This window comes from Balaenoptera musculus, chromosome 4 (assembly GCF_009873245.2).
Source record: "Balaenoptera musculus isolate JJ_BM4_2016_0621 chromosome 4, mBalMus1.pri.v3, whole genome shotgun sequence".
Lineage (NCBI taxonomy): Eukaryota > Metazoa > Chordata > Mammalia > Artiodactyla > Balaenopteridae > Balaenoptera > Balaenoptera musculus.
The window spans coordinates 19260181-19287037 of NC_045788.1; the positions used below are offsets into that span (position 1 = coordinate 19260181).

General features: G+C 48.2%; 1 protein-coding gene across 1 annotated transcript; it reads right to left on the bottom strand.

The window, feature by feature from the left end:
* Positions 1 to 1992: 1992 nt before the first annotated feature.
* Positions 1993 to 25220, bottom strand: NME9 (NME/NM23 family member 9). The gene is made up of 12 exons (XM_036850674.1): positions 25165 to 25220; positions 24775 to 24811; positions 19358 to 19415; positions 14611 to 14714; positions 13413 to 13484; positions 11283 to 11399; positions 10076 to 10151; positions 7202 to 7284; positions 6801 to 6893; positions 5714 to 5868; positions 4180 to 4316; positions 1993 to 2262 (listed from the first exon to the last, which is right to left on the bottom strand). The coding sequence occupies exons 2-12, from the start codon at positions 24805 to 24807 to the stop codon at positions 2168 to 2170; spliced, it is 1023 nt and encodes a 340-aa protein (XP_036706569.1). The 5' UTR covers positions 24808 to 24811; positions 25165 to 25220; the 3' UTR covers positions 1993 to 2167.
* Positions 25221 to 26857: the final 1637 nt, after the last annotated feature.

A 26857-nucleotide genomic window follows, 5' to 3' on the forward strand; every position in this document is an offset into this window, starting at 1 on the left:
CTGGTTGCTGGGCAGGGAGGTATGTGTCAGCTCCCAGCACGAGGGAAGTTTTGTTCCACGACCTGGGCTCAGGGAAAGCGGAGGGAGCCCCCGCCAAGGCCGCATTGGGACCCACCGAGCCACCTTCCTCCCTCTCTCCCCGCAGCCCTGGCTCCTGACGGTCTTGGCTCTGCCGGACAGTCAGCCGCCTGGCTGAGTAGAGGGCCTGAGCCAGTCAAGCCGCGTCCTTCACTTCGTGGGGCTAGGCCTGCCCTCCACCCTGTCAGGCGCTCACACCCAGGAGAAGCCTTAACGCCTAAAATGGCGCCCATCCTGCAGGCCCAGGGTCTCTGCCAAGGAGTTCGGTCCTCAGACAGTGAGCAGACATTTCCGCCTTCCTCCAGATGACTGCCAGCTGGGTGCACCCCGAGCAGCTCATTCAGAGCCACACAGCACTTCTCTTCCTCCCCCTCTGCCCTCGCCCCATTCCTTCCGCCAGGAACCTTCTGGACTCTGAGAAGAGAAGCGCCCTACCGTGCAACAGAAGGAAGGAGCCTGTCGTCACACCTCCCACCCCAGCCCTATCACCTAGCGCCCCTCCTGCTTTCCCCGTCCCGGCCCTGCCACTCCCAGCTGCTTCCCGGGGAGGCTGAAAGTTCATCACAGACACCAGCACACACGGGCCAGTTCCCCCCCGCCCCCGCTCTTCTCTGTCCCCTGCTTTCAGAGGCCTTGCTCACTCCATTTATCACCTCTCATCTCTCCAGTGATGGGAGTTTGGCCTCCCAGCTTCCGGGGAGACGAGATGGCTGTCAGCTGGGTGCACCCCGAGCAGCTCATTCAGAGCCACACAGCACCTGTGGTGTGGAAGACCAGGCGTCGGGCGCTGTTGCCAGCTCTGAGGTGAACACAGGCCAGCCGAGTCCCCCTCTCAAGGCCACTCACAAAGGGAAGAGCACAGCCCCACGGTGGGCTATGTGCCTGGGGACCTGGAACAGCAGATTCAACTCTCCTGACGGATTCTGTCAGGGAGGGCTCCCCTGGGTGTTTCTCACAGAGGCCTGTGCTGGTGCGCTGAGCACAGTGGGCAGGCATGCTTCCATCTAGAGGTGACACGAGGCCCTGGGAAGTGCAGCCACCCACCCGCTGTCACAGGCCACCCCGTGTCCCCACCTTCTGCAGCCTGACTCATCCTGTCCCCGGTGCCAGCACGGAGGGCCTCGTGCTACAGGCTGGAGGAAAGAGTAGTGCATCCGTAAAGGACAGTCTTCTGGGAGCTAACTACCCATTTAAAGAGCTTCTTCAAGTCATAAGCATGAAGCCCCCTGGAGAAAACCAGCAGATGAGAAGGAAATCTCTGCCATTTGCCTCGTGGTGTAGAAGAACACAGCCTTTTCCTCAGTCAGAGAGGAAAGAGTACGCCTGGGCTCAGTGAATTTACAAATAAACCAAAGAGCAAACCGGTAAGAGAGTAGCTGGCATGTTACTATGCACAGGGGTAATGCTAGTTACTGAAAACCTCCTGTGTCCCATGGAGGGACAGCTAAACCAGGCAATAGTGAAAGCTGGCGCCACCACTAGGAGCGCTCAGGTTTTAAAATTAGGCTTTAGCCAAGATCAGAAAACAAAGAAATGGGGTAAGGGGGCATCAAGAAAATTAGATGGACCCTGGTTCCCAATGTAGCCCCCAGGCACTGCTTTCTGAACATGCCCTGATTCGTGGAGATGAATCTGGCACATTCCAGGACTACCCTTGTGGCCTGGGCGGGCAGCATGAAGATTTAAAGCTGATTTATATCTGCCCCCATGTCAGTAAGCCCTGAAGTGTCACATTCAATCTTGTTGCACTATTTTCAAGTCCATTGTTACCAAGTTAAGCTCTAAAATTGTTTCATCCATAACGTAGACTTATTACTGGGAGACACTGTCCTCTGTAACTCAGTATCCCCTGAGATGACACTATCATAGCAGAGTTCAATGACTGATGTCCACTTATTTTCTAAAATCCCAGAGATGGCCAAAAAAAAGTACATGTTCCATATTCGTACTGTTTAATAAGGCAGGAAAGTGGATACTATTATTTTTATTCATGAACGATAACTAAACCAAAAAAGTATTGGTGCTCAAAAGAGGAAGTTTCGGTTCTGGAGGTTTCCTTACGTGCAGCAGATATGGGTGCACTGACGCGTCATCTCACGGCCTCACCCTGGTCGCGGGACGCCTCGTCCACGTCCTCGGGGGAGCACGGCACCTCACCGGGGCCCTCTCCTTCGGCCTCGAGGCCTGTGGGACAACAGGCATGCTGTAGGACTTCTCACAGCAGCCCTGTCCCCAAACTGTCCACAAAGGAACAGCGGAAAGGGGAAAATCTAAGTGCATCACAGACGGTGAAGTTAGGGGTCAGGGTGGACGGAGCCGCAAAGAGAGGTCCTAATATGTGTGTTAGGGACTCGGAAAAAATTAGGAGAGGAAGTGACATGGGTTGAGCACTTGCTGTGTGTCAGGCCCCAGGCTAAGAGCTTCACGTGCTTCGTCTCCTTTCATCTTCACAAGAGCCCTCTGAGGAAGAGGATTATTATGGGGCTATAATGGGCCTCTCATTATCTCCATTTCACAAATGAGGAAACTGAGGTCCAAAAAGGGAAGTAACTTTCCCGAGGCTATTCAGCTAGTAGATAGTGGAGCCAGGATTCAAACCCAGGATTCTGTCTCCAGGGCCCAGAAGAAGTGCTGGGTACGTGGAAAGCACACTCTGCTCCTGACAACTGAGAAGGCACAACATACACGTCAGACAAAGGGGCACAGCACCACACCCCAACGAGGCTGCTTCAAGGTCATCCCCGCAGGAAGCTGTGCACTTACTCCCAGGTGTGGTCTAGGCTCAGACCCTTCTGGACTTGTTCCCTTTGCTCATTATCACCTGAGGCCAAAAGTCAGGCTCACGATCTCCCAACACTCTCCCCGATGGCCCAGATGAGTGGTGCCCAGCCAGGTCGCTCTCCTCCTTTCCCAGAGTCATACCTACTTGTTTCCAGTCACCCCCCCCCAAAAGGATGAAGATGTCACATGACCCTGGACACATAAGGAAGCACGTCGTGGGCTCTCCCTGAGGGCAGGCTCCCAGAGGAAAGCTCCTCGCAGTGCCACCCACACCAGAGTGAGAGTTCTTCCCACGGAGGATGGCTTTGGAGAACCACCACACGCACCTGGATGTTCAGACTTGGGTCTCTGGTCCACACAGAGCCAACTTCCCAGGATTTCTCAGCTCCCTAAACTCCATCACACTCCCAGCTTGTCCCTCAGTTGGCAGCAGGCAGCACCAGGATTAAACGAGGGCCAGCAGGGGTCAGCTCCCGCCCTTCCTCTCCTCACCCTCAAACCACCTATTCTTGCTTGGTTGGATTCAAATCTTGAAGAGACCATGACGAACATTTCAAACATTTTGGTAAACCGACTGCTTAAAACCCAAACATTTAGGCACACGGAGGTTATTACCGTTTCAGATCTGCAGGCAGCCTTCTCCCAAGAATGCCCCCCCTCACATCCTTTGCTTTTCCCAGGATGTTCACCCCCTGGCCCCTTCCACCTCACTTCAGGCTCAACCCAGAGACGTGCAACACGGCGGCAGGAGCAGCACGGGCCGGGTCTGGTTCTGCCACTCGTGGAGTGGGGTGAGTCACGTGCACTCTGAGCCCCGTGGGTTTCTCACCCAGATTTGGAGGTGGGGATGACCCAGCACGCTTTTCCCTGTAGGGTCTGAGGGATATGAGAGCCACCGCAGCGATGGGCAGAGGGCCCTTCTGTGAAAGCCTCTGCTTCTCGGCGACCCCACCAAGGGCTTGATGGGGCACGTGGAGCACAGAGGAAGTGAGGGAATGACATCTGGCCTCTGCCCTGGAAGTGGGCTTCCAGAAAGTTAGTTACATTTTCCGGGTGCTTTCCACAGGAGAATGCAAAGTAACTTTGTAACGAGAGTTTGGCTTCAAAGTAAAAATGCAGCCAAAAATGTAATGAAAAAGCAAAACTGTTACTCTGAAAACACAATAGAGCAGGACTGCCGCTAAAGTTACGTAATGGGCCCTGTTTCCCCAGCAGGCCCTTATTAGACGGAGGACTTGGTTACCACATAGTTACTGGCAGTACCCACCCCCCATCCCCGCTGCAGATTTAATACAGACCAGATCTGCCTGGATGACTTACCCAGAGGGGCTTCCGGAACCTGGTCTGAAAACTTAAAACTGGGGAAGAGCAGTGCCAGTTCCCGGCGGGCATCTTCCGAGTCCCGGCTTCCGTGGACCGCATTAAAGGGCATTTCTGTGCCATACTGAGCCCGGAGACTGGGAGCATGCAAAACGTACAAGAAACGATCGTCTCATTTGAAAAGAAATGTTTTGCTCTCTGGCAACATGGCCACCAGCTACCAATCAGCAGCTGGCATTTCTGTGACATGGCTTTCTCTGCTGGAAACGCCAGGAACAGCAGCAAGGATGATAGTAGCCGCGGTGTTCTGGGCACGTTGCCAGCGCTTAACATACCTGATCTCATTTCATTTGTGCGGCAACCCTGTGAGGGAGACTCTGTCATGATCCCCAGTTTAAATATGCGTGAGTTATGGTGTGAGCCCAGGAGCTGCTATTTTATTGCTGTTACTACGGGGGCTAGGCTAGCACCCTGCCGAGGGCTTGGTACAGGTTGGCATAGTTAATCCCCCAAGGTCCCCTAAGATAATACTAATATTGCTAGGACTTCCCGTATGTCAAACAATGTTCTAACTTCTCTTTCTCCCTTTCTCTTTCTCTCTTAATCTGAGGCAGGTCCTATCCTATTATAGTTCCCATTTTCCAGATGAGGGAATTAAGGCAGAGGGATTAAAGCATGGATGACCCAGGGTCACACAGTTAGAAAGAGGAAGAAGAGAGATTCTAAGGTCGGTGCTCTGAACCACAACACTGTACAGCTTCCCACAACAGGTGCTCATATCTCCCTTTTATAGATGAGGGAACTGAGGCTCAGAAAACTGAAGATCTGAACCCGGGCTGCCTCATATATGAATGTTCCCGGCCCCCTACAACTGTTATGTCACAGTAAAAACTGCAGTTTCTTAGTCTCTTGCTAATTTCTTTCCTGTTGGTGAGGCCTCTCTCCGCTTCAAAGGCAAGACACAGTGGATTTGGCATTGGTGGCGCCGGGCTTAATATTCACACAGGGCCAGGGAGCAGCCTAGTGCTGTGCTCAGAGCGGAGTGCTCAGACTCTAGGGGGCCTCAGGATACCTTGGGCAGGGAGTAGGGGATGGGGGTTGAGGAGGTGAGTCTACACTGCACAGTCCTAGGCCTCACCCAGAGCCTCTGACTTGGTAGACCTGTGTGGGGCCCTGGAATCTGTATTTCCTGGGTGAGAGTTGCAGGTGGCTCTGGGACCACGCGACGGGACCCTTTGGCTGCAGAGAGAACAGTGAGGACCCAGCTGCAGCCTTCAGAAGAGGGAAAGAGGCAGCAAGGAGGCGCCCAGTGAAGAGCTGGGGGCTGGATCAGAGGGAGAGGATGTCAGGGTCTCCTCAAATACACAACAGGGAGGTCAGGGACTCCCCTAATGTATGACACAGAGGGGGCTTCATGGCCATCGGGCAGCCTTCTGTGTTACCCATGGTTCTGGGCTGAACCTCGAGCAGGGCTCTCAGCTTCCTTGGATGCAGGTTTTGAGATGCATGCCAGGACCACAGCGGGTGACGTCACCTGTCAGGCTGCTCCCTCCTTGCCACATCGGGGTCACAGGGTCCCATGAGGGTTTGCCAGGCGGTGACCACATCCTCGGTGCCCTCAGTCCTGGTGAGGATCAGGAGGCGGCTCGGTCCACTGCACATGTGATGTACCAGCTGCTCAAATGCCTCCTAGCACGGGGAGGGAAGACAGTGAGCCAGGGCAGGGGCCCCAGGGCCTGCAGCGGGCCGGCGGGCCCACCCCACCCACAGGATGGGAGAGGGTCAGTGAGCGGCCTTGCCACCAGCCTGCAGGCCCGCGGAGGGCCCCCGGGAGGTGGGGGGCCTAACCACACCCAGATATAAGTTAAAGGTAGGAAGACGAGGCTTCGAGTTGACTCACTTGGGGTTGAACATGAGATAATAAGTTAGGTGGGAGCATTTAGCAGACCACAAATATGGAAATCATGTGGGTGCTGGATAACCAGGGGATGCGGCTGAGACTTTGTGCAACCCTTCCCCCTTCTTCAAGTAGCAGTACTCAGGCTTCCTTTGGGGAGAAACCCTTCCCCATTTCACTTGGTCCTAGTCCAGCTGACAACCGCAATGCCTATCCACCCCTCCACATACACACCCCCTCGCCGGAGAGGTGGAGCCCAGCCTCGCTCACCCACACCCTCCCTCCCAAGTGGGTCAGTCACAAGCAGAAGCAGATGGAAAGTGGTTGGATCTGAGTCCCCCAGCAGCAGCACCTGAAGTGACCATCTGTGAGGTTTTGCTCCTGAGAGCCCTACCCCTGCCTTGGTTCTTCTTCTCCCCACACCTTCTTATGCAAGTCCTTCAACTCTCTTCAGTTCTGGGAGTCGTGGAGTATCCCTCCGATAAATTCCTTATTTCATCCCTTAAGTTGGAGTCAGACTCTCATCCTGGCTACCAAAGAATGTCCCCCTGATACAGCCCGTAATTATTATTCGGAGAGCAAGTTCATGGCTCACTTGCTGTTCATATTGTTGTTCTTCATAATACTCTATTTTCTCCCAAACTAATAGCAATCTATAAACACAATGCTGGAGAAAGAGAAAGAAATGAGAGTGTTTTGGATAAGTGGAAGCAGAGAAGCTGACCTCTCCAGCTCTGTGTTGGTAGAAAAGTCGCATTTCTGCTTCTGTCATGGTTCTCTCTTCATTTGTTAAAATGTCAAACCCAGCTTCCTGGATCTGTAGGAGATATATATATATATATTTTAAAAGGGTAAAGCAAGCCCAAATTCACATTTCAATGTGTTGAGAGTAAAAGATGATGGAAAAGGCAACATTAAAAGCAGTGGAGACCCTCGTCCTCCAATTCGATTTAAAAATTGTAAGTTACTTAAATGGAATTTTAATTAAAACTCCTTAGAAGCCCTCTTTCCCCCTAGGACACTGCTACACAATGCTCCACCCCTGTTTTTCCACCAGAGAAGACATGAAGCTAGTCTGTAAGGTAAGCGTTGTCTCTCTTACCTTCATGATAATGTCTCTCTTACCCTCATGATAATCTCATCCGTCTTCCCATGGACCACCGCATCTGGTTTAATGACTGCCAAGGTGCAGGCCTTCTCTGATGACACTGCAACAAGCCGGCGATGGTGCTGTCAGACGCTGGGCTCTCGGGAGACCCTCCGCAGGGACGTGCAGCCCCGCCCACAGCCCCCGTCTTCCCTCCCCTGGCCTCTTGGCTGTGCTTGTGCAGACCTAGATTCTAGTGGATGCAGGGGTCTGGCTCCAGACCCCAACCTCAGCCTGGCTGCAAGGGACAGAGACATGCAAGGGACATGAACCTGGGAGGGAGGGCGTGGGGAGGGAGAAGGGAATGGGAGATGGGGGAGGAGGTCAAAGACAGCTCAGGAACAAAAACCAGAAACGAGTGGGCCCTTGTCCCTTCCTGTCACCCTGTCGTGATTCTTGACCTCTAACTGCTGCCGACCGTGTTCTCCTCTCGGTGTGCCTTTTTGCCTTTCCCGGCATCTGGTCAGTAGTGGCTGCCCCAGGCCCCAAGTCGGCATGACTGTTCAGGGCCAGCACGTTCTACCAAACTGCGCCTTCTGTCTCCTCTGTCTCTGTTCACACTCTCCTGAGAATTGGCCAGCTCATTGTTTGGAGCCCAGGCACCAGTCGTAGATCACTGGCCAGTCTACTGGTGGGCTGTGTCCATAGGTCCAAGCAGCTGTGGAGACGAGGAAGGTGCCGCGTGGCCACCGCCCACCGCTCAGGCCCGCAGACGCCGTGGGGAGCCCCGTGTCTGGGCACAAACCCATCCCTGCCAGACTCCCGTTTGTATGGACTTGGCCTTGGTGAGCTCCCTACACTCTCCACAGACTCTATATTCCCCCCACGGCCTATTTTCTCTTTTCAACTTTTATATCAGTTGTGCTGTAACATGACAGTATCTGCATCTGAGGAGGGCCTCCTACTTTGAAAAATCTAAAAAATGTGGGCTGCAAAGGTGTGAATCATTTTAAGCAAGCCAATCTATTCATTATTCCGTGAGCACTATTTCTAACATCCTGTGAACACTTGGACTTCAAGGGACTCTTACAATAAATCCCCTTATAAATTGACCGATTAAGGAGACCGCCTAGAGGTATAGGGTGAGAAGAGAAGAGACCAGGGCTGGGGCCCTGAGAACTCCAGCCTGAAAAGGGAGCAAAAGAAAAGAAGCCAAGGAAGGGGAGGTGGCGGAGAGGCCAGAGAAAACAAGAAGGAAAACGAGAAAGGTCTCGACATCTCAGACACCAGACGAGAAGAGGGCTTTGAGTAGGAAGACGCTGGGGACATCAGCCAAGCCCACAGAAGGATGCCATAGGCTATGCCTGGAAACTGCCCTCTGGATTTGGCACCAAGAAGGTCACTGGAGCCTTGGGGAGCGGCAAGGGGGCAGGGGCGGAGGAGAGGGTGGCCCAAGGAGTGTGGACCACGTTCAGGAAGCTAGGCTCGGGGGAGAGGAAGGCTAAGGGCAAGGGGATGCTTTGGGTAGTTTTCTAGGTGAAGAGACCTGATTTGGGAGGAAATAATGGGGAAGGGAAAAAAGAGGTAACCTCAAAAGGAGACAACAAACGTTTCCTGCAGAAGCCAAGTCACTGATTTCCTTTTCACACTTGAAGTTTCTTGCTCTCCTAAACTGTGCCTCTTCCCTTGTTAGGATCCAACTCAGAAAGTCCTCGTCATCCACACATGAATAAGCAGCTTTTCTATTTCAGGGAGAACCAGAACTTCCTTCTCTCTCCTGCTCGGTTCTTGAGCTGCATCCTGGTTTCCCCTGGTGTCTCAGGGACCTTCAGGAGCCACCTTGCCAACAACAGCCTCTCTAACCTCGGGCTTCTCTTCCCACTGTCAGGTCAAGGTGTTCTTCTCATATTAAAGGTTCAGGAAGAACAGCAATGCTCAGGAGTGTAAAATCCATGAGTTAATACTTGGGGCATGAGGGGAAGTGGGTGCAGGTCTGTGGGGAGGGAAGGGGTTCAGTACAGCTGACTTTCTGACACTTCAGAAAAAAGGTGAAAGAAGCTCAAACTCTTTAGCTCAAATAAGGACTAAGCGAACACCAGCATCATTACTTTACCTTATTAGCGTCACTCCCTCCATTTTACTAAGGGAGCCTTTCCTGATGCCCAGAAATTGCCATGAAACTCACAGTTGTTATAACTGAACATGATCAGAAAGCTGTGAAAGGTGCCCAAGATGCCATTAAAGGGCAGGAGGGACACTTAACACAGTATGTTTGAAGTCAGGTGATTGGAGACAAAACATTTTATGGGTTATCTTCCCAGAGTTCAGATGGCTCAATAAACTGATTACTCATGTATTTTTTAAAGACACATCAGGGACTTCCCTGGTGGTCCAGTGGTTAAGACTCCGTGCTTCCAGTGGAGGGGGCGCGGGTTCGATCCATGGCAGGGGAACTGAGGTCCCACATGATGTGCAGTGAGGCCAAAAAAAATTAAAAAATAAAAAACACACATCAGGGCTTCCTTGGTGGTGCAGTGGTTAAGAATCCGCCTGCCAATGAAGGGGACACGGGTTCGAGCCCTGGTCGGGGAATATCCCACATGCCGCAGAGCAACTAATTCTGTGCTCTAGAGCCCGCGAGCCACAACTACTGAGCCCACGTGCCACAACTACTGAAGCCCGCGTGCCTAGAGCCCGTGGTCCACAACAAGAGAAGCCACCGCAATGAGAAGCCCGTGCACCGCAACGAAGAGTAGCCCCGACTCGCTGCAACTAGAGAAAGCCCACACCCAGCAACAAAGACCCAACACAGCCAAAAATAAATAAATAAAATAAATAAATTTTTAAAAAAAACACACATCAAATCCAAGTCTGCTCTGCCTTCTTGCCATGCTTGTTGGTTCTGTACTCACCCGCATCCTCATCGTCACCATCTTCCTTTTCGTGGGAAAAGCATTCATCTTCGTCAGAAAGAGCCTCATCTTTAATCTAGTACAAATTGGTCATGGACAGCAAGTAGTTAGCTAATTAAAACTCCACAAAGACCTTCAAAAACCAGCAGAAGCCGAATAGGTAAAGGTCCTAAATGCAGAGCAGAAGAAGAGGGTCAAGATTATCAGTTTTGGAAACTTTTCAAGAACCTTTTGAGTAGTTGGGTGGTAGGGAACGGGGGATGGAGAGCGACTGAAGACAAGGAAATCCACGCTGATCTTAAGGTTTAGAGTCTGCCTGTTTCCACGAGCATCAAGTAGAAACTAAGGAAAAAAGAAAGATGAAATAGAGAGTTGTCAAGAAGACAAAGTAAGAACTGAAATGCAAGTAAATAGTAAGCAACTGGCTACACTGTGCAGGTAGTACAGAGAGAGAGATCATTTATCTGTGGAGTAGGTACAAGCGTCTGTGATTTTCTTTCTTGGGGAAAAATTGCCAGTTTTCTGGGGAACAAATAGGATCTGATTCCAATCCATTCTATGAAAACAGGGCTTTGCTCTTTGGAACTGAATGCGTAAACTTGAACAGTGAACATGGAATAATGTTAAGGCTCATTTGGCAGCTGCTCAGGGCACCAGGAAATACTTCTTTCTACCCAAGGTGTGTCAGTTTTCAAAGGCTGCCAATTTTTTGTGAAAAACTCGCGGTCCATGTTGTCCTGGAAGTAATTTACCAAAATCACAAGCAGTGCTGATCCTGTTTCTCAAGGTAATGACCCCCTTCTAGTTATAGAAATGAACCCTCTGGGATCACAAGTCAAACTCGGGAATGAGAAGGGAGGGCAGGTCACCAGGAGAGATTTCCCCCTGAGGCTGACTCCTTGTACCCACTACCGGATTCGGAACTTCATGTCCATTTCCGAATTCGTTGTCAGGGTTCCAGAAACCCTGTTAAGAGATGCAGTGTGGATGAAAGGGAAATGGATAAAAGACGTTAAAGTGTTCTGGATGAAGGGGATGACTTCAAAGAAGATTTCCTAGTGGGACTTGCACCCTCCCCTGAGCCCTCAGAGGCCCCCAGCCAGCGTGGGCATTTAATGCAGCTTCCCAGGGACAGTGAAGACATTGGCGGGGCAGGGGAGGGACCTGCTGGCCTGGCCTGGGAGACACTTGTGAGCTGGCCGCTTACCACTCTCCGTTCTCTGCCTTCGGCCAGCACCCTCTTTTCAGCCTGCAGCTGCTCTCGGATGGTTTTCTGCAGCAGCGGGGCGTTTGCTCCTCTAACCAGTGCCACCAGCTCCCCTCCCTAGAATACAGCACAGATATCCTGCTCAGACCACACGATGGGCAACCTCTTTCAAGAGACATGAGGGTCCAAGAGCTTTGTTTAGGAGCGGACCCAAGGTCAAGGTCTGTGGACCCCAGGCCCACAGCCTCCATCCACTTCTCTGCCCCCTACCCCACGCCCCTCCCTTCAAAACTTCCTTCAGGACAGCGGGGAGTCAGGTGGGGGAGGACCAGGGCGCACGGGGTTGTGAGTGACTAAGTGTGGCCTCTCCTTGGCTCCTTCACCCAACAAGTATCAGCTGAGCACTTACTATGCCAACACCAAGACAGAGGCAGAGAACAGAAACACTAAACATGAAAAGACATAGCTGCCACCCTCAGTGAGTGGGGTGTCGAGTGAGGAGAGAGGTGGTCGTGTCAGAGAAACAGTTGCAATAGAATAAGAACATTGCTTTCATGGGGTACTTGGGATTTGGGGCAAGAATTGATCCCCAGCTCCATCTGGGGTGGTCAGGGAAGACCTCACAGTGGAGGTGGTGTTCCTGGTGAACCCGAGTTTACCGCCTTCGCTTTTTCAGAAGTCTCCCTGCCCGTCGTCACTCATGGAAGTTCACGTGCACTGGGTTCTCCTTCTGTTTCCATCCCACCCTCAGAGGACCACCGCTGTGTGACTGTGATGAGTTGCCGCATGTTCCCACACGGCCAGTGATGATTTATGCTTTAATCCCGCACCCTGCGGGCTCAAGCAGGCAAACCACTGCGGTAATGATTCCATTTCTGCAGCTGAGCTCTGACGCCAGTTTGGCGGAGGGCACTTTCATCTCAGTGCTTCCCACCCCTGCTCCCTCCGCCACCAGGTTTCTTCGTAAAACTTCAGTCTCCCTCCTGAAAGCAAGCCGAAGCTCAAATAATGTTTCACCATAAGCTTCCAACTTGTAATACTTGCAGTGCCGAGGGCAGGAGCCCAAAGTTTTCCAAACTAAACAACTCTGGCCCCGGTGGGCAGACCCCAGTTTCCCTGACTGTGCTATGAGGGGCTGGACTGGGTCGGGAGGAGAACATCAATCCACTGTCTTCAGGCCCCGGCAGGTGACCTAAACCCAGGAAGCCAGGTGTGAGACAGCGGGCCCTCAGGGGCCTGGAGCACCGCGTGGATGTCACAGCCGAAGGCAGCCAGACGACCTTTCAAACGCTGAACCACTGGCCGTCATCAATCACCCATCTCATTTCTGACTTTGTATCAACATATCTTCACATTTTACAATGAAACGAAGGTGAATACAAAGCTTGTCTACCCCACAAAGGAGCTTTCATGTTTGCTGAGAAGTCCCCTCTGCGGATGTCTCCAGACTCTGCACTGAGAGTGAGACCTCAGTCAAGAGGTTCACTAGGGACTTCCCTGGTGGCTCAATGGTTAAGAATCCACTTGCCAATGCAGGGGACACAGGTTCGATCCCTAGTCCCAGGAAGATCCCACATGCCGCGGAGCAACTAAGCCTGTGCACCACAACTACCGAGCCTGTGCTCTAGAGCCTGCGAGCCACAACTACTGAGCCCACGTGCCACAACTACTGAGCCCACGTGCCACAACTACTGAAGCCCGAGTACCTAGAGCCCGTGCTCCACAACAAGAGAAGCCACTGCAGTGAGAAGCCCACACACCGCAATGAAGAGTAGCCCCCGCTCGCTGCAACTAGAGAAAGCCTGTGCGCAGCAATGAAGACCCAACACAGCCAAAAACAAACAAATAAATAAGAGGTTCACGAACCAGAAAGAGCACAGGCCTCTGAGTGGGTCCTGCTCTGTCCCGGGTACTGCCCTCAGGAAGGCCCCAAGCCCAGAATGACTGCCCAGAGCTCCGCCCACGAGCAGTGCCATGATTAAGGGCATCTGTCCTCGGCCAAAACAATAGAGCCAGGGAGGAAACAGCATTCACTCGCTGGGAGCGGTGCGGCCTCTTGGTGACAGGCGTCCATCTGAACCCTCGTGATGTGCGGCTGCACAGTCAGTTCTGGACTGAAAATGTACTTACTGCATAAAACAGAAAGGTCGGCTCGCACCTCCCTCTGTATTTTTCGAGGACATCAAGACAGTCTGCCTCTGCCTAAAGGAAACAGGCTGTCAGCAGGCCGGGTGCAGGGACAGGATGGCGGGAGAACCGCGCGGGACACACACACACCACACCCCCCATACAGAGCACATACACATCCATGTCACATGCACACACCACACACACATACCACATACACATACCACACACACATACTACCAGCACACACATACTGCTACACATGCACGCACATACATTACGCATAATATACACACATCACACCCTCCCACATACCACACACCACATACACACACACACCACACACGTACATTACACATAACATACACACACACAGTGACTGCCCTCCCCAGGTGGAGCCCTGGCTTGCTCTCTCTCATGCTTCTCCTTCTAATGCCTTTTCATCAGAATCGTAACAACTGTCAACATACCGGTAAGAGTGTTGCCAGTGTAGTTTTCTGAGGAATAAAATAAGGAGGATGTGACAGTTTGTCCTGCTCCGGATCAAGGGAGCTCCACCACTAACATCCCTCATCTGCCCCGAGTGGCAACAACGGAGGAGGGTCCTGAGCTCACATCCGGGTCTGATAAAGCTCCCCACCCAGACCTCTCCTCCACTCACTCCACAGAAGCCTCACAACCCACCCCCACGGGAGGAGTGCAGGCCCTGGAAGGCCAGCTTCTCGAGAGTTAACGTCAGGGAGAGTCTCGCCTGTGTTCACCGTCTCTGAGCCTCAACCCATGCAGCGCATCCAGTGTCTCTTGCACGCTTCTCTGGAAGTGATTCCCATTTCCATACACTGACCTGAGTAAACGTTTGCTGAAAGTTCCCCTTTAAGGAGCAAGGATAGAAATCTTAAACCCTGTGCTCTGGAAGTGAAACTTCAGGGTTCACAGTGTCCACGAGCCAAGAGGGAGTGTTAGCCTTAAAGTGGCCGCACGCCTTCCCGGCTCCAGCATCCGGGGCAGCCGAGCCCACAGGGACTGTCGCGAGGCTGGGTGGGGAGGAGGCTTCCTCTCTAGAGAAACTGGTATCAGCAAAACATCCACAAAGGATGCCTTGTCGATGATCTGAAAAAGGCCCCTCAAACTTCCTGTTCCTGTTTTTAAATTTTTAAGTTTTTTACAAGTTGTGTGACATTGTGCTGAGAGAGGACCTTACTAATGCAAAATGCAGAAGGTCCAGGCCGACCTCGATCCTCATCTTCTGGAAGAGGCTCACCACGGGCTTGCAGGGGCCGCACCAGCCTTGGTAGACGTCGACGACTGCGTGGGACCAAGAAGCAGGAGCGCTCAGCGGGCACCAGCGCCCAGCGCGTCAGGCAAAATTGATACCTGCACATTCCAACCCCCTCCGATGGACATCCGTTTGCAGGGATATTTATTTCATGGTTAAAGGGATTTATTATCCCAGCAGAGTATGAGCGAGTGTGGAAACACAGCTTTCCCTCATGAACTCAGTGTTCCGAATTCTAAACACAATGAAGTGACTACGGTGGAAAATCGCTTACTTAACATGAATCCTTTGCCTTAAGGAATTTTCAGCTACATTCAGGGTCAGGCCTAGCACAGAGAAGCCCTCAGTAAGTATTTGAAATGGACTGAAACTATCTCTTCTAAAAGGAAGAGGTCGCTGTAGGTGACCTATCAGCATGCAATCAACTCTTAGCTACTTTGATAATAATCATAGCATTAACCTGTCCTCCTGATGCATTGGAAGCCACTTGCTTTGGGTAAAGGAGAGTTTTATCTTTAAAACTTTACTTTATCAAATCAACATTAGTCTCCTGGAAAGTGAACCTGAGAGAGACCTAAGTGGAAACTGGGGTGCCTTCTTCTGCTTTGGTCCCAGTCTCTGGAGTGTGGTGGGACTGGGTGTGAGGGACCCTCTTGTCTGATTGCACTAGACCCCAAGGCCTGTAAGAAGCTAAGCAGCGAAGCCAACACATGTGCACCAGATACGCACCAGACCTGCCCAGCCCAGTTGGACGCAGCAAGTAAGTGCTAGATGGTGATGGACCGGTGGTCACATTTGAAGGAAGGATGTCTTCCTAAAGACCTCAGCACTCAGAGCTCATGCCTGATCCACACAGGGGGTGTTTCTGTTCTGCAGTTAGAGGGCATGCTCATGGGGAGAGAGTGTGGACACTGCTTATAAACTATCAGCCCTGCCAGTTTTAATAGCATGCGATTTGCGATTTTACTTTTTGAAGATTCACATTTCAAAATTTTCACATCATATGAGAACTGTTAATAAACCATGATATAAATTATCTTTTTTTTTTTTCCTTTGGCCATGCCACACGGCTTGCGGGATCTTAGTTCCCCGATCAGAGATTGAACCCGGGTCCTCAGCAGTGAAAGATCAGAGTCCTAACCACCGTACCACCAGGGAATTCCCTAAATTATCATTATTAAAATTAGCATAGACTCTGGCAGCACTGTCTTAACGCTGTACTGTAGGCCTCAGGGGAGCAGGCTTTGCAGTGGAGAGGCGACCTGCATTGGGCATCGTGGAAATGCCAGGCTTGGACCAGCAGAGAGCGAGGCCATGGTGGGAAGCATGGTGGGGGAGTCCAGGGGCCGCTGCGGTTGGGTTGATCAGTGGTGGCAGAGATCACTGGAGGAGTGGGGAATGTGGGTTTGAGGAGTTCCATCCTGATTTACTAGGCAACAAGGGTTCACAGTAAGTTTTAGAAAGGAGAGAGAGTTCATATTTACTGAGCTACGAGAGGGCATCTGCACTTTGCTTTTCTCTCAAAAAATCCAGCAAGATAGGTATCGTTTTCCTACCATAGAAATGAGGAATGAAATAACCAACCCAAGGTTAAAAAAAATAAATAAATAAAAATTCTCAAGCAGCAGACCTGAGTTTTGGACCGAGGTTTGTCTGATGCCACAGCCCGTGCTCTTTCAATGACTCCGGGAAAGAAGATGCATGAATTCAAGAGTGTGGGTTAGTTCAGCCAAGCAACATAGTTTTGCAGAGAAAGTGAGAGCCAGGCTGGGTTTAAGAGGGGCGAGGAAGCCAGACACAGGGGTGGCTGTGTTGAGGGAGGGGAGAAACGAAGGAATCCCTGAGACTTTGAAAATGTAGTGGAAAGACTGGGGGTGGCAGTCCTGTGGGTGTGAGAAGGACCACCTTTGAGCCCGGCAGAGAGAAGGAACTGGGTGGAGGCAGGGAGAGAGCATCTGGGGAGGGAGGAAAGTGAACTAGATTCCAGACACGTTGCATTTCCAGTACCGACGAGAGAGTCTAGGGCAAATAGCCCCAAAGCCAGCCAGACACCAGCAGGGGCAAGAGAGAAGGATCTGGTCCTCCTCAACATCCAGGTGGAGGACAAAATTTCTTTGAGGCTCCTTTGAGGACAACAGCTTCACAGTTGAGGGCTTTGGAGATTTCAGTAGACCACAGGAATGGGAGAGAAAGGCATTTGGGTGAATCCAGGAAAAAAATCCTTGAAGAATTAGAAGACCCTGTATCCAGGCCCACCAAGGAGACCAGGTTCAAGCCCTGGCGGGAAAAAATTGGGACTCAATTAGCTGCCAATCTCTATGCAGGGTTTGCATTGCTAGGTCAGCCTACTCATTTGCACCAGCTTCCCATCTCCTCTTGCACTCCCTGCCTCTACGAGGAGTGGTGGGGACGAAGGCACACTTCCCACAGTTGTGGGAGAGAGGTGGCTGAGGGCGGGAGAGGAAGTTATGAAGAGATTGACTCTGAAAGGCAGGAAGCAGAAAGAGAAGGAGGGAAAGGAATGGCAGAGAAAATGAAAAGGGAGGGGGGCGTGTGTGTAAATCTGAATAGACTTTCGCATGTTTGAAGGCAGGTGGAAGTGAGCCAGCAGAAGACCAGAGTTCCAAGATGGTGGCTGACCTTGGAGGCCAATCTCTGCTGGTTCTAGAAAGAGGGAAGAGCCTGAGTTCTTGGCGACTGCTTGATGAGGAGGGGCAGACGAGCCCCTGCTGCCTTAGGTCCACACAGTTCCCTCGTGTTGTGCTTCGAGCAGGACTCGACAAAGTCCACACTCAATAGATGAGGGTGCCTGGAACGTGGCAAATCCTCCAAAAATGAGGAGCTGGTGGCTTTCTTGCTGTTGTTAAAGAAACAGAAGTCATGGCTGGTTTGCCCTGGAGCCATGTTCCGGTTGCACACAAGGCACATGGACAGCATGGTTAAGACCTGGCACCATCAACAAAACCTTGTAATCTCTCAAGTAGTAGAGTGTGGCCAGACTCACACCCACATCCCGGATCTAATGCAACCGCATTTATTAAGAACCCACTTGGCCCGGCCCTGGACACGTCTGCTCCTGATGGAAATGAAAAAGACAATGGCCCTGTGCTAGAGTCTGGAGGAAAGCATGGAATGCCTACCTTCACAGGGGCCACACCAGGTTGGGTGTGTGCTGGGGGTTGAGACAGAGTCCCACCCCAAATGCCCTAGAGACGCCAGGCAGAAGTGACCACACAGAGGTTCAGGAAAGATTTCATGCAAGGAGGCTGCTTTAGAACTGCCTGGGAATGAGAAAGGTTTCTACAGGTTGTAGGGGGGTCATGATATTTCAGGTAGTAGGAACAATGTGGATACAAGTGAAGAAGTGGGGAAACTTGTGGCATGTTCGGGAAACAGGTTGGAGCCGAGGACAAACCTCAGGGGACAGTGGGTGAAGGGGCTGGAGGGATGGGGGAGGGGGGCTTGAGTGCTGAAGTCATGGGTGCAGGAGCGGCGATGGAGAGAGATGAGAGCAGATACCAGCTGACCGAGCAGATGTACTTATAGAGAGAACTGAGCAGACACAGAAATGGAGCCCAGAGATCTCTAGAGGAAAAGAAGCAGAGAAAGGAAGAGTTGGGGAGCAGCTGTGCTGGGCAGCCTCTAAGACGCCGCCAGTGAGCCCTGCCTCCTGGGATTCAAACGTTTGTGTAATCTTCTGCCTCTGAGTGCAGGCTCACCCAGCGCTTCTAATGCATAGAACAGGGCAAACAGAACAGCGCAAAAACAATGGGATGTTTCTTTTGAGATTAGGTTACAAAAAGACTGTGACTTTCGTATCTCTCTCTCTCTCTTTTCCTCCCTCCCTGAGCCCTGCTTTGGGGAAAGAAAGAAGCTACCATGTTGTGAGTAGCCTTATGGAGAAATTGATGGCAAGAAACTGATGTCTCTGGTAAACAGCTAGCAAGGACCTAGGTCCTGCCAATGGCCACAGGAATGGGCTTGGAAGTGACCTTCTAAGATCTGCCAAAGCCAAATGACTGAGCTTGGAAGTAAATCTGACTCAGTTGAGCCTTGACATTTTCTGTGTGACTCCTTAGCTGCAGCCTTGTGAGAGACTCCAAGTCAAAGGCACCCAGCTAAGCAACCCCACGGTCAGAAACCGTGGGATAATAAATGTTTAGCATTATAAGGCACTACGTTTGGGGGTAAATTGTTGCTCAGCAATAGATAATTGATACAAGGAGGACAGGGACGAGGAGGCCCAGTGACAGTGGCTTTGCTGTTTCCTAATGACTGTGCAGACCCTGGTTCCACTTGCTCGGGTTGCCTGGCTCTCCTTCCAGCACTTGAGTTCTGAGAGATCCCGTATTCCTTTCAATACCTTCCCTTTTTGTGCCTCAGGTAATTAGAAGAGGTTTCCGTTGCTTAACACCAAACAAGCCCTGAGTATGACTAACCATAATCTAAAACAAGGGAACCCTGCTATCCGGTAGTACTGACTAGTTTCCTGAACCGAACTCACAGATGTTCCAGGCAGATATGTATATAAACACAAAGAAACTACCTGGTTCTTTATTTATGAAACTCAAGGTTATCGGAAAATGATGCTCTTTGCAGTTTTCTCTTCATGGTTCAATATGTCATTTAGCAATTTTGAAAAGGATGGGTCTAAAAAATTATCTTAAATTACCAGTTAGTCCTTTGGAACTGAGCATTTCCTCCCAAAGTTCCTGGGTACTGATGTTGACCTAGCATCAAAGAGAAACAAGCGCTGTATTACTGAGGGTACCGATGGGGAGAAAATTTTATGTATTCATTTGCTCCAGATATCTACCTATTGTTCTCTCTCGCTCTTGCTCTCTCTCTCAGTGAAATACTTACAAATACAGCTCAAGCTGTCATCTTTCCCCAATCCTCTCTTCTCTTTTCTCTCTCCTCCTGCCTCCACCCCCAAGAATAACCGCTATCCTAAGAAAATCTCATTTAAAAATTTTTTTAACTTGTTACTTGTCCAAAAACACTATATAAAATTGTTTCGTGTCCCTAAATATGCATAAATAGTATCATACTGAAGATACCCTTTTCCAATTTGTGTTTTTACTCAACATTAAATTTTGACATTTATCTGTATCTATGTACAGAGAGGTACTCATTTTTTTTGTCTTTTTATACATTTTATCGAGCTATAAATTATGTATAGTGAGATACACAGAACTAAATTGCTACGAATCAATGAGTTTTGACAAATGCACACATCCAGGTAACCACGCTCCTATCACAATTCAGAACATTCCATCTCCCAGAAAATTTCCCTCTTTTCTCCTCCCGGTCACCCCGCACTCCTCATCCCAGGGAAATACTCATCTGCTTTCCGTCATAATAAGTTCATTTTGCCTATTCTAGAACTTCATATAAGTGAAATAGTACAGCATGTCTTATTTTGTACTGGCTTCTTTTGCTCAGCATATTTTGGGGGTTCATCTGTGTAGTTGTGTGTCAGTCGTTTGTTCATTTTTATTCCTGAGCATGTTCCATTGTATGACAACATCACAGTCTGCTTGATAGAGAGTTTGGGCTCTCATGAATAAAGACTTAGGAACGTTCTTGTTAAATCTTTTTGTGTTCATGTTCTCATTTGTCTTCGGTAGGTAAATACCTAGGGATTAAATTGCTGGGACATAGGGTAAGTATATATTCAGTTTAATAAGAAACTGCCAGTGCTTTTCCTAAAGTGCTTGAACCATTTTAAATTTCTATCAGCAAAGTATAAGAGCTCTGGTTGCTCCACATTCTCACCAAAATTTGGTGCTGTCAGGCTTTTTAGCCACGCTAATGGTGATGTAGTGGTATCTCAATGTGGCTTTCATTTCATTTCCCTGATGACTAATGGTATTGAGCACTATTTAATGCGCTTATCAGTCATTTGTATATCTTCTTTGAGAAGTGTGCATTGATCTGTCCATTTTCTTAAATTGGATTGTTGGCCAATTTAAAGTATATTATTAGATTATATATACTTTTGGTGGGGGACAAGTTCTTGTCAGAAATATGTATTATAAAAAATTTCTCTCCAAGTTTGAGGTTTGCCTATTAATTTCCTTAACAGTTTTTGTTGAGCAGAAGTTTTTAACATTGATGAAGTCAAATTGATCCAATTTTAGTTTTATGGTTAAGGCTACTATGTCCTTCTTAGGAAACCTTTCCTCAAAGTCATAAAGATTCTCTCCTATTTTCTTCTGGAAGCTTTATAATTTAGGCTTTCACATTTAAGCCTGTGAACCATTTGAAATTCATTTTTGTCTACGTTGTGAGGGAAGGATTGGGGTTAATTTTTTTTTCATGTGTAGGTATAGTTGTTTCTGCAAAAGTTGCTGAAAGAAATTTATTTCCCTATTAAATTGCTTTGGCATCTTTGTTGAAAACCAATTGATTGCATAAGTATAGGTTTATTTTGGACTCTATTCTGTTTTATTGACCTATTTATTCTTATGCCAGTACTATACTATTTTGATTACTGTAGCTTTATGATAAGTCTTGGAATCAGGCCGTGTAAGCCTTCCATATGTGTTTTTCTTTTTCAAGATTGTTTTGGCTATTCTAGCTCCTTTACATTTTCATATACATTTCAGAACCAGCTTGTCAATTTCTGCAATTATTTTAATTGGGATTGCATTGAATCTATGGATAGATTTGGGATAAAACTGAAATCTTAACGAGACTGAGTCTTCCAGTACATGAACATAATATTTCTTAACATTTATTAAATAGTCCTTAATTTTTCACAGCAACGTTTCATAGTTTTTGGTGTGTATGTTTTGCACATCTTTTGTTAAATATATCCCAACATCTACATCCTAAGTAATTAACAGTTGCATTTGTTGCCATTTCTTCACGTTTTTCTCTTATCTATCTACAAAGCATTTTGGTTTATATCAGAAATGAGAATCAAAGAAATACATATTATAAATAGTACATTATTAATAGTGTACATTTTTGTATAATGTTTTTATTTGGAAACAATTTCAAACTTACAGAAAATTTGCAAGTACAGTGTAAATAACTTTTTCTTGAACTATTTGAAAGTAAATTACTAACCTGATTTCCCGTTATCCCCGAACACATTATTCAACATAACCACAGTACAATCATCAAAGTCAAGAAATAAACACTGATATATTATTACTATCTAATCCCCAGACCCCATTCAAGTTTTACCAATCATCCCAATAATGTCCTGAATGCAAAGGATCTAAACAGATTCATGTGCTGGATTTATTTGTCAAGTCTCTTTAGTCTGTCTTAGTCTGTAACAGTTCTTCAGCTGTTCTTTATTTTCATGACCTTGATACTTGTGAAGACTACAAGAGGGTTATTTTGTAGAATGCCCTTCAGTTTGGGTGTGTTTGGTGTTTCCTCTTGATTAGAAGCAGGCTGTACATCTTTGGATTGGTTGGAATGGTTGAATTGGTTAGAACTGATTGGATTAGTTGGAAATAGTTGGATTAGTTGGAACTGATTGGGATTAGTTGGAACTGGTTGGATTGGTTGGAACTGACTGGGATTAGTTGACACTAGTTGGATTGGTTGGAATTAGTTGGATTGGTTAGAACTGGTTGGATTAGTTGGAACTGGTTGGATTGGCTGGAATTAGTTGGATTGGTTAGAACTGGTTGGGATTGGTCAGAACTGGTTGGATTAGCTGGAACTGGTTGGATTGGTTGGAGTGTCAGAATCAGAAGAATGTTCTCTCATTGCATCCTATCAGGTGACACACACTGTTGATCTGCCCCCTTACTGATGATGCTCACTTTGATTACTTGATTAAGGTGATCTGTCAGGCTTCTGCACTGTGAAATTATTCTCTTTCCCTTTGTAATTAATAAGTTTTTGTGGAGGGCTGCTTTGAAAATATACAAATTAAAAGACCATGACAATTACCACTTATTGTTAACACAGGTATGCTAAGGTGTTTGTCCCTTTAAAAGGGCTGGAAACATGTAACATCTGCAAATCCTCTATTAAAGATCCATCTTTCTAAATAATTCATGCTTCCATACATTTTTTGTTTCTATGAAAAAAAAAAGAAAGAAAAAACAGAAAAGTCTTCATGATGCCTTACATGCAGTAAGAGAGTCGGACTGGTGTCATCCTGAGCCCACAACTATAGTCCTGAGGAAAATGATAGACTTCAGGAGTCCTCACCCTCTCTCTCATAACAGTCACTTTCAGAGACTCAGCTGTCAGTCAGTGGCAACTCTCTGTGGTGCACCCCCATCATGGACTGGCCACACCAGGGCCAGGACTCTGGACAGTTGAAGAATCTCACTCCTAGGAGCAGCGCAGGAACAGAGAGGTATGGGAAATATCTGGACCTCAAGAAGTCCTACATGAGGTAGAGAATGAATGGCGAATCTGTGGCACCTTTTGACCACACTGTCTCTTGATATCCTGCAATTCCTGTCTCAGTCACAGAAGGAACCCTAAATAGTCTTACCCAGAGAGAGGACAGGGTTCCTGGGTTGGCAGACCCTAGAGCACTGCTTTCAAGCAGTTGACTTGGTAGACAGGCAACGCGTACACAGATGCCTCGGTGCATAGCCACCCCACCCCGACCTCAGCAAACGCGAGCACTTCCTTTGAGGACTGCAATGAACTCAGAGCTCTGGGGAATACGTGTGGGGAAAAAAATGGGTGAAAAATGTTATTACTCTCAAAGGGGATATAAGGTATAGACACAAGAAAAGACAGTCGTATGGGGCAAAAATCTTAGAGCCACAACAGACAGCATTCAGACCAGCCTGGAAATGTCTAAAGGACATCATAACAACTCTGCTGGTTATGTATTATCCGTCCTGTTTACATAAAGAACATGGAGGCTCAGAGAGGTTGAGGAAGTCATTCAAAGCAATAAGTGGTAGGACAAGGTGCTTAGAATTGATTTACAGACAGAGGAAAAGTTTTATAACTCTAGAGTACTAGAATATCAATGCTGGAAGGCCCTTAGGGATAATTCACCCAACATCTTCATTCCACAGATGAGCAAGCTATAGCCCAGAGAGGTTACGTGATTTATCCAAAGTCCCAGAGTTGGCTAAGGAAGAGGTAAGAACTACATCAAGTCTTCGACTTCCAGTCTGAAGATCTTCCCTTCCCCCCCACCGCACCCCGCCCCCTGCACACTATCCTCAGCCCGACACTGCTTTCTCCCTTTTAAAAATCACTAGGCTTTTGAAATTCACATGTAAAGTGCTGGTGCCCCAGAGAACAATAAAGGAGAAATCAGATGCCTCCAGACCACTGCCGCTCTACTCTCCAAGGAGTGCCTAGAGCCTGAGCACGTACCCTGATGGACTGAACTGACTGAGACATTTTAAAGTTTGCGTTCAAAGGTATCCATATTATACCTCATCCAGATGATCTTACGATAAAGCCCTCCCTTCCGCTGCCAGGACCCATGCCTGCATCACTTTAGAATCAACCACCACTTACTGTCCAGGACCAGGGAATAAAAGAGCAGACCCTGGCTTACGGAGTCACTTATCACAGGCACAAATGAAGTAAGGCACTCTATAATGAAAGTGTAGCACAGAAAATATCAACACATATTTCTTGAATAAGCGAATGATTTCAGAGAGTAGTGGTGGGAGAACTGGGTCTGCAGAGAGGGCATAGTTGCAGACACATGGCCAAACTCAAAAGAACTGATACCATATTCTCTCAGCAAGCCACAATTATACTTCAACAAAAAAAGATGTCAACATCGAATTATACTGATTCGTATTTTCTTGTTTTTCTTTTTTTAGTTTTACGTTAATTCATGTTTGAGTTTTATGGTTGCATAAGCACTATAAGCATAAACAGCTTACACCCCAGTTTACGTGTGTTTATATTTAAGTGCACAAAAAATTTGTCATCACTAGAGGTCCGAGATAAGGGGGTTTTTTCCCTTTAAGATGGAAGGGTACAATGTTCAAGTTTGAGAACGCTGTCTGTCACATACTACTGGCAAACAATGTCATTTTTATACTCCACTTCCCGCCCCACACCATCCTCCTCGCCCCCCAACCCCAGTCAAGTGCTGGAAGGAAGCTCCTCTTTGAGGCTTACCTGCAGGGCACTTTCCTTCTTCTTGCTCCCCATGGCACTGCAAAGAAGACAGAAGCTCTGTTACCGACAGAACGTTGCGCTGATCAGCAAGCCGAGACCCTCCTTCAGACAAAGCGCCCCCCCCGCCCCTTTAAGTTAGAGTGGCAGCAAATAAACGCAATGATGCAAAATGAACACCCCACGGGAGAAGCAGAGCTTGCGGCCCGCAGGCTCATGGCTCGCCGGAGGATTTTCTGCGGATTTGCGGAGCCCCTTCCCCGCCCCGGAGCTGGCCAAGGGGTACGCGCAGAGGCCAGAGTACGGGCTCCCGGGCGACGCAGCCCGTCAAACATCCGAGCGCCTGCCGAGGAATTCGGACCGAAAAAGGCTACAGAACCCTGCTATCCCTACTGTTCCAATTTATTCCTGGGAAACTGAGTCACTGCAAACAGATACACGGTCCTCAACCTGCAGCGAGAGTTTCCAACAAAATTTGCTGCGACCCAGCCACGGTCGTCATGGCAACACAGCGCTGGCCTAAGGCGGCCAAGAAATAAACAGGAGTACACATAAGCCACGCCTACCCTGAGCCCAGCGGAAAGGCAGGAGGGTGTCCCGCCCCTTGCTGTCAGAATTGGACTGTAGGAACACTTTCATTGGCTGAAGAGTTTGTCCCTGTCTGGGACATTTGAACCCACCAAGCAAAGACCCGGTGCATCCATGTACTGTAGAGTTGCATCCTCGAATCCCTGCATCCCTTCTGTCCCACCAGGACTGACATGCAGCTTTTCTATTGCTACTTAATACATGCCGGGCAGGGGTGGCTCCAGGTTTTGAGGGATCGGAAGAGGTTCCCTTTAAGACAAAGAATACAAAATTACAAATTCAAAATTAAGTATGAAAGTCAAGTGGAGCAAATAGAACACAACTACAAACCTGGTGTAAATGATCTACGCCAATTAAAAGACGGAAATTGTCAGTGGATAAGAAAACAAGGCCCAGCTGTATGTTGTCTACAAGAAATCCACTTTAAATATAAAGACACAGGTTTAAAAGTTAAAAAAAAAAAAGACACTTAAAAGTAAAGGGGTGGAGAAAGCTATGCCATGCTAACACTAATCGAAAGAAAGCTGGAGTAGCTATATTAATTTCAGGCAAAGCAGATTTCAGAACAAGGAAATTTATCAGGGATAAAGAGAGGGTACTACATAATGTTAAAGGGATCAGCTCTCCAGGAAGACATAACAATACTTACTGTGTATGCACCTAACAACAGGGCATCCAAATACGAGGCAAAAACTGAACTGCCAAGAAAAAATAGATTAACCCACTATTATAGTTGAAGACTTCAACACCACATCGTTAGGAATGAGTAGATCCAGCAGGCAGATAATGAGCAAGGATATAGTTGAACTGAGCAAACAGCATCAGCCAACCTGATCTAATTGATATCTATACAATACTTCCTCTAAACAGCAGAATACAGATTCTTCTCAAGTTCACATGGAACATTCACCAAGATAGGCCACATGCCAGGTCATAAAAATACCCTAACAAATTTAAAAGAATAGAAATCATACAGAGTATGTCCTCAGACCACAATGGAATTAAACTAGAAATCAATAATAGCTGATGAGAGACATCTAAAAGATTTATATAAATGGAGAGATATTCCATGTTTGTGGAGAGGAAGAATCAATATTTTTAGACGTGACCTATAGATTAAACACAGTTTCAGTCAAAATCCCAGCAAGCTATTTTGTAGATAACAACAAACTGATTCTAGACTTTATATGAAAAGATAAGAGACAAAGAATAGTCAACACAACAGTGAAGAATAACAAAGTTGGAGAACTGACACTATCGGACTTCAAGACTTACCATTAAGCTACAATAAGCAAGACAGCATTTTAGTGAAAGAATAGATACATAGATCAATGCAGTAGAATAAAAAGTGCAGAAAAAGACCTGTACAAATGTAGTCAACTGATCTTTGACAAAGGGGCAAAGGAAAGTGATTGTAGAAAGAATAGTCTTCTCAAAGAATGGTGCTGGAATAATTGGACATCCATTTGCAAAAAAAAAATCTGGACATAGACCTCAC

What these genes read in the sequence shown, in the direction of transcription:
- NME9 (XM_036850674.1), bottom strand. Translation starts at nt 24,807, where the DNA reads ATGGGGAGCAAGAAGAAGGAAAGTGCCCTGCAG. An exon ending in AGAAGGAAAGTGCCCTGCAG is followed by an intron (nt 19,416 to 24,774) that starts GTAAGCCTCAAA and finishes CTTTGATGCTAG; the next exon opens with GTCAACATCAGTACCCAGGA. An exon ending in CAGTTCCAAAGGACTAACTG is followed by an intron (nt 14,715 to 19,357) that starts GTAATTTAAGAT and finishes GGTCCCACGCAG; the next exon opens with TCGTCGACGTCTACCAAGGC.